Source organism: Apium graveolens, chromosome 8 (assembly GCF_009905375.1).
Source record: "Apium graveolens cultivar Ventura chromosome 8, ASM990537v1, whole genome shotgun sequence".
Taxonomy (NCBI): Eukaryota; Viridiplantae; Streptophyta; class Magnoliopsida; order Apiales; family Apiaceae; genus Apium; species Apium graveolens.
In genome coordinates this window covers 147387082-147398776 of record NC_133654.1, presented here as the reverse complement: position 1 = coordinate 147398776, position 11695 = coordinate 147387082, and the positions used below count along the sequence as shown (strand labels likewise).

Sequence of the window (11695 nt, the reverse complement as noted above, 5' to 3'; positions counted from 1 at the left end):
ACCTATGTGAGAAAGAAGTGAGGCCGCTTCAAAGGAGAATTACGAGGCACAATTATTTAGAAACTCTTGCAGAACCAAGACGATGTTCCGGGGCAAAATGGACATAATCATGAGAGCTGAATGAGTCAGGAAATATCGTGATAGGTATATCATCATTTACATAAACGGTCGAACAGTTCAAGGACATCGTGTCATACTGTCTACCAGTAAACTCGATATACTTATTCGAGCGAAGGTTCAATGAGCATTCTCTACCTATCGTATGCTATATCTGACCGCCAGAACTATCACCAAGTCAAGCTCCGTGTCTGTCTGTCTATGTGGTGCGTGCTACTGGACCATCAATCTCATTTGTGGGGGATTATTGGACAAACTTAGTATTTTAGACTAAGTTGTGAATCATTTTGAGACTCTATATGAGTGATACATATTATGTGTTAGTGGTATATATTTATTGGAACGTATTATCCTCTTCGAGGGGATTCCAACGCATATTTACATGCTCAAAATGAGTAAAAGGTGAATGAGAATTGATGTTCCAAAGTGTGTCATTTTAATGCGAAAAGTGGGTTTTGTACTACATCGATAGTAGTATAAACCTATTCCTTGGTTTTTTCATAAAAATACCATGTACCGCATCGAAAAGAAAGTCAAGTCCTTTTCAGCCTCTCTTAAAAATACCATGTACCAGTTTTATAAGTCGAGAGAAATAAGAGTCGTCTCTTTAATTCTCGGTCTCTTCAGTCTTAAATTTTCCAAATATTCCGGTGATAGTTCTCGGGCTCAGTTCAAGTTTGCTGAGAGTATTTTCGATATATCGATTATACTAGTATCTCGTTTTATCCTGGGAAGCAGGTCGCTAAATACGGATGGTGAGGGGCGAAACTGCTTTAAGCAGACAGTTTTCTGGACTCGAGATTAAATCCAATCTCTGTTTGTTTTCTCAAACCCTTCTCCTAATTTAATTGTTAATTCTTATATGCTTATGTGATTTAAGAATTAGCAATATTCTTGTGAATTAGTTATATATTCAATATATATATATAATAATGTCTATATCGCACAAGATTGATAACAATTCATTCTAAACCCGGTCCGAACCCGAAACCCGAAAAAAATCCGATAGCATATTCTTACCTTACATAGTTTTATAAGAATAATACATGATTTATATATATCAAATATTTAAATCTAATATTTATAACCAGGACGTTGGATAATTATCGATAGTTAAATTTATTATATTTGACGCTAATATTGAAATATCTAAGTATGTAGAATACTATTTTTTAATTAAACAAATGCACTCGCATGAGTGAGTCGACTTTTAACCTACATTCATTCAGGAAAGTAAGACCTCGATCACTTTACCGACCCTTTATTAACAATATATAAAGTACTATTCTTGTATTCTTAACATTCAAAAAAATGTATTACTTAACACATTTGTATATTAATATGAATTTATTTATTTTTAATAATTACTTTTAAACTATCGAATTAAACCCTAAATCGACCCAAAACTCAAAAAGCCCGATAAATTAATTTTAAATCTTTAATTTTAATATTTGGATCCAAATTTAATCCGAACCAAAATATAACGAATCGAATTTGGATATTATGAAATCCGATCCGACCCGTTGTCAATTCGGGCTCCAACGTTTACTTTTACTTTTTCTACTACTTGGCTCTTGTAAGTCGTAATAGGCTCCTCAGAAATAAGTTCCTAGTAGAAATACAGGTTGAAGAACATACCAAATACAGTTATCTGCTTCTCCTAATTGACAAAGACAAAAACAAACAATTAACAGCTCCAACTAAAACCCGAACACAAACCTAACACACTTTGCCTACATTCCAAGCAAACGGAAAGAGTCAAAGTGCCGTCGTTTGACATTTGACTTGGTGTTTTTATATTTCCCGCGTCTTATTCTTTTCTCTCATCCAACTTCATCTACTCATTCTTTGCTTGCATTACATTTTTTGACCTTTTCCAACTCCACTACTCTCCTTCTTCAATCTCTCTCTTTCTCAAAATGTCTTTCTCATTTCATTTTTACTTCTCATAACACATCAAATCATGCTCCGCTTTCTCTCTCTACTCCTCTTCCTCTTCTCATTTCTCCCTCCTTCCCTCTCTCAACCTCCCAAAGGTACGTCATGTTCCGCTACAAACTATCTTCTGAATAAACACCCTAAATTTAAATATATTTCTTTATTTACAATGATAATAACGAACTTAAAATTGAATTATTTTTTTGGTTTTAAATTTAATTTTGGTTTTCATATGACTATGAATTATTTTAAGAAATATGATGTTTTGAGTTTTCAGGATTGCTGATCAACTGTGGTGCAACCGCCCGATCAACAATCGAGGAACGAGAATGGCTACCAGACAAGGACTACATCTCCACAGGAACATCCAAAAATATAACAACTCCAGGACTGCTGCAAATCCTCTCCACTGTTCGATCATTTCCACTTTCAGGTCGAAAATTCTGTTACACAGTTCCTGTTTACCGTCCTGGAAAGTACTTGATTCGGACTATTTACTTTTACGGAGGAGTCAACGGTAATGAAGTGCCTCCTGTGTTTGATCAGATTGTTGATGGAACTTATTGGAGTATTGTGAATACAACTGATGATTATAGGAGAGGATTGTCTTCGTACTATGAAGGTGTTTTTACGCCTATTGGGAGGACTATGAGTGTCTGTTTGGGTGTTAATACTTATACGGAGTCTGATCCGTTTATTTCTGGATTGGAGTTTGTGATTTTGGGCGATTCTTTGTATAATTCGACTGATTTTGAGACTTATGGATTGAGTTTAGTTGCAAGGCACAGCTTTGGATCTGATGGATCGATCATAAAGTAAGTTGACCTTCTTATAGAACTAGTCACGGATTTTATCTCATTGGATTACCTAGTATAAGCATATTCAGTAGTAAAATTTATCCTGTTGGAATATCTAAACTGTAAAATGATTTTTATTTTACTCTGTAATATCTAAGTTGTTGTTCATAGATAATTGCTTCTAATGATTAATTTGTTGATTTGTTTGACTATTTACTCTGGTAAATTAATTGATTGAGTAATGCCTAGTATAAGACTGGTAAACTGTAGTTCAGTTTCAAATGCGAGATATGATATTTCTTCATTTACTGAAAACTTGGAATATTATTAAATGGATAGTTTACTTAGCATTTCAAGTAGAAGTTTGTGTTCATGTGGTTTATTTTAGTATCTTTTTGCAAGTTTGTTTGTTGCATACTCTCTATTTGCTTTCTAACAATGATAATTGGAAAAACAGATATCCTGATGATCAATATGACCGTTTCTGGGAGCCATTTGGAGAATATAATCCTATCTTAAGCAGAGCTAGAAATGTTAGTGTCTCTGGTTTCTGGAATCTTCCACCTTCAAAGAGCTTTGAGACAAAATTCACAATTCCAGAACCTAAGGCTCTGACATTTCAATGGCCTACGTCATCTCTCCCAAACTCGACATACTACATAGCTCTATACTTTGCCGAGGACAGTGATACGTCTTCAGGGGTTCCAAGGGTTTTTAACATAAGCATAAACGATGTATTGTTTATCCGTGAATTGAATGTGATTCCAGATGGTGTTGTGGTATATTCGAAGCAGTGGCCTGTTTCTGGACCTATGACTATAACACTGACTCCTGCTTCCGGATCAACACTTGGTCCTTTGATTAATGCTGGGGAGATTTTTGATTTGGTTCTAAAAGGAGGCAAAACACATACTAAAGATGGTATTGATCTGTCTTTGTTGCAAATATGACTATTAGGAGTTTCCATGCTTTTCTCTCATATATCATCTAACAGTTAGTCAGTATCTAATACAGATTGCTCCTTGCTTGTGATTTTAAAGCTTTTCAAAGATAAGAGGAAAAAGAGAATATGTTTAGGCCAAAAGTACTTTAACCTTGGTGATGCTTTACTTTTACCCCTGAATCTAGTTTGGTACTTGTGCTAAAAGCCAGTTGTGAAGACTCTTTCCTATATAGATTCTCTTTCAAACAGCTCATGAAATGTTATAGTTAGTGTACATTCTACAAGCTCCTCATTCAAAGAGAGAAAAAACACTGCTACTTGATTCGCTTCCTTCTATAATTTTTGATTAATTTTTCAGTACATCTGATATATCTTTTTATTCAGTAATTGCCTTGGAAAGATTGAGGAACGGTTTCAAGAACCCTCCACTTGATTGGAGTGGTGATCCTTGTTTACCTCGCCAGTATTCATGGACTGGGGTTACATGCTCTGAAGGAAATAGAACACGTGTTATTGCTTTGTAAGTTCAAACTCTCTCTTCTTTGTCAAACACCTATTACCTTTACAAGCACTAAAGAAAAAATATGCAAGGGAGAGATGTGTAATACTATTCTTGAGTATTTTTCACATGTCTCTGCAGAAACCTTACAAGCATGGGCCTTTCGGGATCACTGTCACCTAGTATTGCCAATTTGACGGCGTTGAATGACATGTAAGTCTTAGTTGACTTGTTTAGTTCATTTTGACCTCAAAGGGTAAAGTATCTGTTAACCAAAAATATGATCCTATTCGCAGATTACTTGGCAACAATAGCTTGTCAGGACCTATACCTGATCTCAGTCCGTTGAAGGCACTAGAGATACTGTAAGTCTTGTCTTGTCGGCATTGTCCTGTTAATCTTTATTGTTGTCTGTGATGGCATGCATTAGTACATCGGCAAAGGGAGATAAAAAATGATGTTTATCTTCTTCCAGATTGTATTGCATCACCTATAAAATTATAGTTGCATGATATTGAATTTCATATGTTATGCAAGTACTTCCAAATATGACTGAACAGTCGGGATGTTGCTATTTTTATATTGCTGGAATTTGAACTTAACTGCATTTACTGGAGTGTAATGGTTTGTCATTTTTAATTTGTTTTCTTTGTATACAGACATCTGGAAAAAAACGAACTCAGTGGAATGATTCCCCCATCACTAGGAAACATGGACACTTTACGTGAACTGTAAGCTCAACTCCTTTAAGAGCAGGAATCTATTTCTTATGATTTGTATCAATGTTTATTGACATCAATTTATGGCATAAAATGACTTGCAAATCCTGTTTTCAGCTTCTTGCAAGAGAATAACTTGACTGGTCAAGTTCCAAATGGCCTTACAGGAAAACCTGAATTAGATCTCAGGTATTGTTTTGCTCCTACTTTTCCTTGAGATCTTCAATGTCTTTTATGGTTTTTAAATTTTCATTTGCTTTTCAGGTTATCTCCTGGGAATTCTTTTTCTTCACCACCACCTTCATGAGCCATTCATGTACATACAACTATTTACAAGTTTACAAGCAAGTGTAGAAGACACATTTAGTAATTAGAACATAGTTTGTGAGTTCTCATCATTGCTGCTCTAATATTCTTTTTTTGAGGTAAAACCTATCCCCTTGACCATGTACAAAGTCCTATAATCTTCTGAATTGACTAGATTTGTTTATCTAAAGCTGTGAAATTAAACTAGTGTGACATTGTTCTATCAAGTAGAAGCATTGATGTGGAAGTTATACAACACTGGATTGCTCAGTTCAATTTTTATATATCAATATTTTTTTCCCTCTTGTTAATGTTGCTCTAGAAACATTTTCTGTTTACATTCAGATTTTGTTCTGTTATATATTTTGGTCCCTACCTTGTTCTGATTTACTTGAGAAACTTCGATTTATCTGTTGTAATCTATATTCTACGAGGATGAGATTTCAGATAATATGTAATTTTGATTCTGATAGTTTCTTCTTAGCTTCACTTGTTGCCAATGTCAGAATACCGGATGCATTACAACTTTAGGGCCCATTACCTCCACGGCTCCCAGTCTTTTTTTTTAAAAAAAACGGCTCCCAGTCTTATTAGCGTAAAGTATGAACCGTAAGCAGTAGTTTAAAAAAAAACCACTGTTAACACAAAATGAAGTCTGTTAACATCTGCATATCAAAAGTTAGAAGATGGATCCGGTGTCCATTGCATGCGAATAACTCCATGGCAATGTTCACAAACTCTCGATTTTGAGTTTTTGAGTAATCCTTCCTTGAGTGCCACAAGGTCTACTGATCGTAAGCGATTACACTGCCTAGGTGTCCCTATAAGCTTTATGCCCTAAAGGTTCATTTAACTAAGTTCGGTTTACCACTTTTTACAACACTGCTAATAATAAAATTCCATTATAATTTTCATCTTCAAAAAATATACACTAAAATTCGTTTAGATAATGTTTGTATTATCTGAATTTTCGATGGTAACCTATGCTTCTCTAGATTCCCCATCTCAGCAACACTAAAATTTTACCTAGGAATATGATGTATTATCCTGTGAGGGTATGTAATATGTTACTGATTATTTTCTACTGGATTCAAGGTCCTATAAGTATCTCTTTCAATACATTTAGTTGTATAATAAAATATGTGTATGTGCTCATGAATGCTGGAGCATGAGCCACCAGATCATGTGGATCCATTTTCTCATCTCCCAAAAATGCAAAACTGTACTTCGAAGAAATTTGATTAGACAGGGTGAAATATAGCTGCTGATAAAATCCAAGAAAAGATACAAGTCAACATTTACATGGCGATCAACCAGATCCAATACTACAAGAGAAATCCACTAAACATGACCAAAGAAAAAACCAAACTAGGAAAAGAAAGATAATAGAAGGTTAAGGATAGCCTATATGAAATCGAACGAGGAACAACGAAAGAACATGATGGAAAATTCTAACTTCACCAACAGTTAGCATTCTTCACTCTTACTTCTCTGGTTTTGCTTTCCTAAAGGAAAACCGGGGTGGAAGTGCATTGCTCTTTCCCTGTGTGCAGATTGGCACATTAACCACAGGCCTTATCCTTATGCTAGCGGACCGAGTCCTTTCCAACCCCTTCTTAATCCTTTTAGCATGCTTGTCTTTGTTCTCCGAACCTTCTTTCCCTTCCTCAATTGAGGGCAAGTCAAGTGACCTTAAAGAGGATGAGGAGGATGTTGAGGAAGAAGAGGACGAAGACGGTGACAAAGTAGATGCATGCTGTTTTCTTAACCTTAGTAACTCTTTCCATAGAACAGTGCATGTAGGTGGTCTAGGTGAAGGATCTTCATCAGGAAGCCAAGTTACTCTACTCTCCGCATTGTTGACAACTTGGTGTTTTGTTGCCTCCTCAGAATGTTCTGTCTTGAGACTGATACTTTTGAGTTTCTCAGACTGTTGTGTTTGCCAAAATGGAAGCAACTTACCATCGAAAAGTAGCTCATCAGCAGATAGCATGGTTTCGTTATCAATTGAGAGAAACTCAAAATCTATGTTACGAGCTTTTTCTCTCTGCTTGTCTTGGTCTTTGTTCACCAGTGAGTTTGGATTTATAGTAATGAAATCATCATCATCATCATCATCATCAAGCAAATCAGCTGAAAAAGAAATCCGGGGACTAGAAATTGGCTCGATAGATCTAGAGTTTGCTTGAATGGCTTCCGGGGAAATCATGTTGATTGTCTTGGGATTTTGGAAAAGGACTAAGAGTAAAGAGATGTTGATAAGGTGTATGTTAACAACATATGCATGAGTATGTGTGCTTTATAAAGACAAGGAAGTGCTTTACTGTATTTTTTATCATTTTATATGTTCTTAATTATTGTTAGTGATTGCTTATGGACGGCGACAATATTAAACCCTAATGTTTAGGATAAACCAAAACAAGTGAGCCAAGGTTTAATATAGATGTTCACATGGAGATCTTAGGAACTAAAGGCAAAAGTTTCTCTCCTATGGCATTAGGACTGCTTAGTATATTACTCCTGCACTCTAGTAATTGATGCTTTTTTGCTTAGAGTACAGGTACTAATTAATCTCATAACATTGATGTGTTAAAATTTTACTTGAAAGCTCTCTGTGATCTCTATATGTATTTAGTAAACAGGAATTGTATGGAAATGTCGAAAGATCAGAAGTATGCCATATCATAGAAAAATAAATGGTCTAGAGACCAAATCTCCACTCACTGGTATAGGAGTAAGGTCCGCATATATCTTACCCTCTCTACTTCCGAATGAGAAATAATGTATGCGTTTGGTTTAAGTCGAGTGGAGTTAAACTTTGCAAGGAAGCTCCCCCGTTCTTCCTCAAACCTTACCTAACTTTTAATGGTCGTCCAGACCATCCAACCCACTCTAACATTTATGTCTCCAAAACTGTAACGGTGGATTCTGTGTCCTGTTTGTAGTATCAGAATAACTCTTCTGGTTTTTAACTGATTTTAATATCAAGAATGCAAGTGACACGTTGTAGAGGGGAAGCAGTGCAGATTTTAAAATTTTCTTTTTAGTTGAAGAACTAAAGATTACTACCACAGAACAAACGGAATTTAAGTGCAGAATTTAAATTATTTCTTTTTTGTCTGGAGAACTAAAGAATATTACCACAGGTTCCAGAACAAGTAGAACTTTCAAGTTTGTGAAAAATCGCCTCTCTGTTTACTCAGAAGTAACTTCAGAATTTGAATATTGTAGACTTATTTGTTTGGTTTCGATCCAGACAAAAGAGACAGAGGGACAGAGGATTCTGCTTTGCTAGGATTATCTTGTTAGATTAGTGGTAATAGAATACACTAATAAGGATCAGTCAAAGATGGAGAAGCTTTGGTTGTCTAAACCAGTTTACTTGTAAGAGATCATAATATAACATGGGAAGAGTCTTAAGCCATGTGGTCACATGAGCTATTCAAGCCATGTGAGAGTATGTGACAGCCTATTTCCCGGACTAAAATCAAAGCTCGTCCAAAGATACATTCATGGTGACCGAACCACCCTCAGAATCTTTGTCATGTTGCAGAACTCACCAGGATTCCATTGTCATTTTGAATCAACTTAACCAGTTGTAGTTATTATTGATGTCCCCATTTCCTAAAAAAGCTTACAAAACTAGATTTGGGTTGCTCTTAATTCTTACTTAAATGCGGAGCAGGTTATCGACACATGCATATCTAAATTTACTCCTCGATGACAAGTGGGCTATATCAATAACTACAACTTACAAGCATAGCTGTGAGCATTGTATAATGAAGCACAAAAAAAACTGAATCTTTAGATAAATATGAAGGATGATCAGTGGTTCAAGGTCTCTGGCACTACCAGACTCAGCAAATGTGGAGTTTAGCTAGCATGTGGTCTGTCGGATAATTGATGAAACAGTGTAATTTGTTGTACACCATTGCTTCTTGTTTTGCAGTATGTGTATAGAGTTGATGACACCTGATATTAAAATTTAGGACCACAAAAAAAGTACATTATTTTTGAAGCAAGTACTGCATAATTGAAAGAAAGGGAAGTTAGCAGGGAGAGCATGTAAATGATTGAGTAGGGATAGTGAACTTTGGCAGAATCTTCAAGGAAAAAAACTGATATTACTGTGCTAAATAGTGTGGAGGGGCCATTGTTGCATATAGACTCTTGCATTTGCACAGTTTCACTTTCTGACTCTGTACATTATTGATTTATTGGTGGGGAGTGTACTAGGGGGCTTGGTTTCATTCATTTGAGGCTGGTTCCACCTTCTCTTAGAGTGAGTGATCTCTAATTACTAAACCCATCCTGACTCCAGTCCACCTTCTCTTAGATTTGCTTCATCAGTGTTGAGTTTAATTAGTCCCGAGTCTGGAACTCTCCAACTGGCCAAATCACGTTGACGACCACGGTAATGCATGTCACTATTTTTCTATATGCTATAAGCAAAGAATCTGCAGAACTTGAGAATCTGCACCACCATGTCAATAATGGCTTGTTGGGAAGCTGAATTTTATTTGAAATTCTGAATTCAAGCTGTTTCGTAATTTGGATTTGGATTTCATTTGAAATCCAGGATATTCAAATATTAGTATAAACATGATATATACATGAGAATTTGAAATGATAACTCAAATCCTGTAATTTGAAGTCCCTTGTTTGAAATGAAATGTAAGTTTACAAACGCCATTTAATTCAGTTGCTCACGGGCCAAAAAGAACAGTTACACTCAACTCAAGCTCAAATAAAAATTTAAAATTAACATTTATAAAAATATAATTAGTTACTTAAAATAATATTTAGAAAAATTCTGTCACCAATCCAATTTACATCTTTTATTCAATCAAATTAAATAAACCCATAGTTATCAAAAAATTGTATTACTTTTCTAAAACACTAACATACTTAACACTTAAATTATCATATTAACTCAAAGTTGGCAATAGTTTTGGGATAGACCCAATAGGAAATGTGACCACAATAAATGGGACAGAGGGAGTTTTTTTTTTAATTTATTTACTATTTTTGCTATGTTTTGAAAATATTTGCAAAAATCCTGGGTACAATCAAAAGTTGTTTGCAACCAATAGTAACAGGATATGTGACTTTTTTTGCATTTTCTTAAAAATAACTGATACTTTTTTGATTACTTTTGAGGTTGCACGTTGTTATATTCGAGATTATATCGAGTTGCATTGCCAAATCGTATTTTTGCAAAAGATTTTCAAAAATCATAATTTTGAAATAAAAATTGAAAAAAGTGTATTTTGTAAAATTAATTTTAGAAAAATCGTGTTTGTCAAAAAACCTTTAATATTTATCCAGTTATAATCAAAAAACTATTATCCGTCTAATTAATAATGTGAATTTTATTAATAATATCTAACTAATAATACATTAAAAAATTAAAAAAAAAAAACCAAAATGATCTTGAAATTATATCCATGAGAATTTATTTCATTTTTGTAAGTCAGATTACGAATTCAGAAAAAGAATATAACTGAACTGCTAACTATACTTCTAACTTACAAGAATTAAACAATTTATTAATGAGTTGCTCATAAATTTTGCGATAATATCCATAGACAAACAGCTCCCCGGAAATAAGGTATTTTTAAGTGCAATAAATAAAAAAGCAACTAGCTAAAAGTACTTATAAAACAGTAGTACAAGTGTAGATTATGAAACCTTTGGGGTCATAATTACATGATTACATAAGTTTAGTAAATTAACAATTAGTACATTATTACATGAACTTTGTCAATTACCGAAAGAGTATTGTCATTATTGAATTTTGAGCAGAACATGGATCATGTCTGATTATTTTGTTAGTTTGTTTTTCGTATCCGCTCTAGTTACTCGCTTATTCTACCTTTTTATATATTTACTTGCTTAAACTCGGGTTTTCGTTGATATTATATTTTTATTTATATTATATATAATTTTAATAGATGTAAAAGGGGGAAACATGAGTAAAATAAGATTTTTTTTTATTTATTATTGAAAGATACATTTGTCAATAAATACAAAATTCGAGGTACGTCGCTGGAGTCAAAATTTTTTATGGCAGTTCTTTACTGAAAAAATTGAATAGAGTGCGGTGGTTGGTTGTGATGGTGGCTTATATTACTTACGAGTTCTCAACTTCCAATCCCTTACAATTTATCAACGTATCTCTATTTATACAAAATCAAGCCAACGTAGTTCTTGGGGAATAAGAAACCTCATGGGTTTAGATTTCTCATCCCGAGACCCAGTACAAAACCTACTGAAAACTATCTTCTAGTAGTAGTAGGAATGTTTGCCGATGAGATCTAACCACAAAGGCCCAAAACTCATCCATGGCATCGAGACTTTGCGGATAAGATATCTC

At 34.5% G+C, this 11695-nt stretch overlaps 2 protein-coding genes across 2 annotated transcripts; one reads left to right on the top strand and one right to left on the bottom strand.

The window, feature by feature from the left end:
* The first annotated feature begins 1946 nt into the window (after nucleotides 1-1946).
* On the top strand, nucleotides 1947-5624 carry LOC141678374 (leucine-rich repeat receptor-like serine/threonine-protein kinase At2g14510). The gene is made up of 9 exons (XM_074484675.1): nucleotides 1947-2153; nucleotides 2333-2870; nucleotides 3310-3773; nucleotides 4180-4315; nucleotides 4436-4507; nucleotides 4591-4659; nucleotides 4954-5025; nucleotides 5131-5202; nucleotides 5278-5624. Exons 1-9 carry the CDS (start codon nucleotides 2081-2083, stop codon nucleotides 5318-5320), a joined length of 1539 nt encoding a protein of 512 aa, XP_074340776.1. The 5' UTR covers nucleotides 1947-2080; the 3' UTR covers nucleotides 5321-5624.
* A 946-nt stretch (nucleotides 5625-6570) lies between these two features.
* LOC141678375 (uncharacterized) lies at nucleotides 6571-7750 on the bottom strand. Its single transcript, XM_074484676.1, has one exon. The coding sequence runs from the start codon at nucleotides 7526-7528 to the stop codon at nucleotides 6803-6805; it is 726 nt and encodes a 241-aa protein (XP_074340777.1). The 5' UTR covers nucleotides 7529-7750; the 3' UTR covers nucleotides 6571-6802.
* Nucleotides 7751-11695: the final 3945 nt, after the last annotated feature.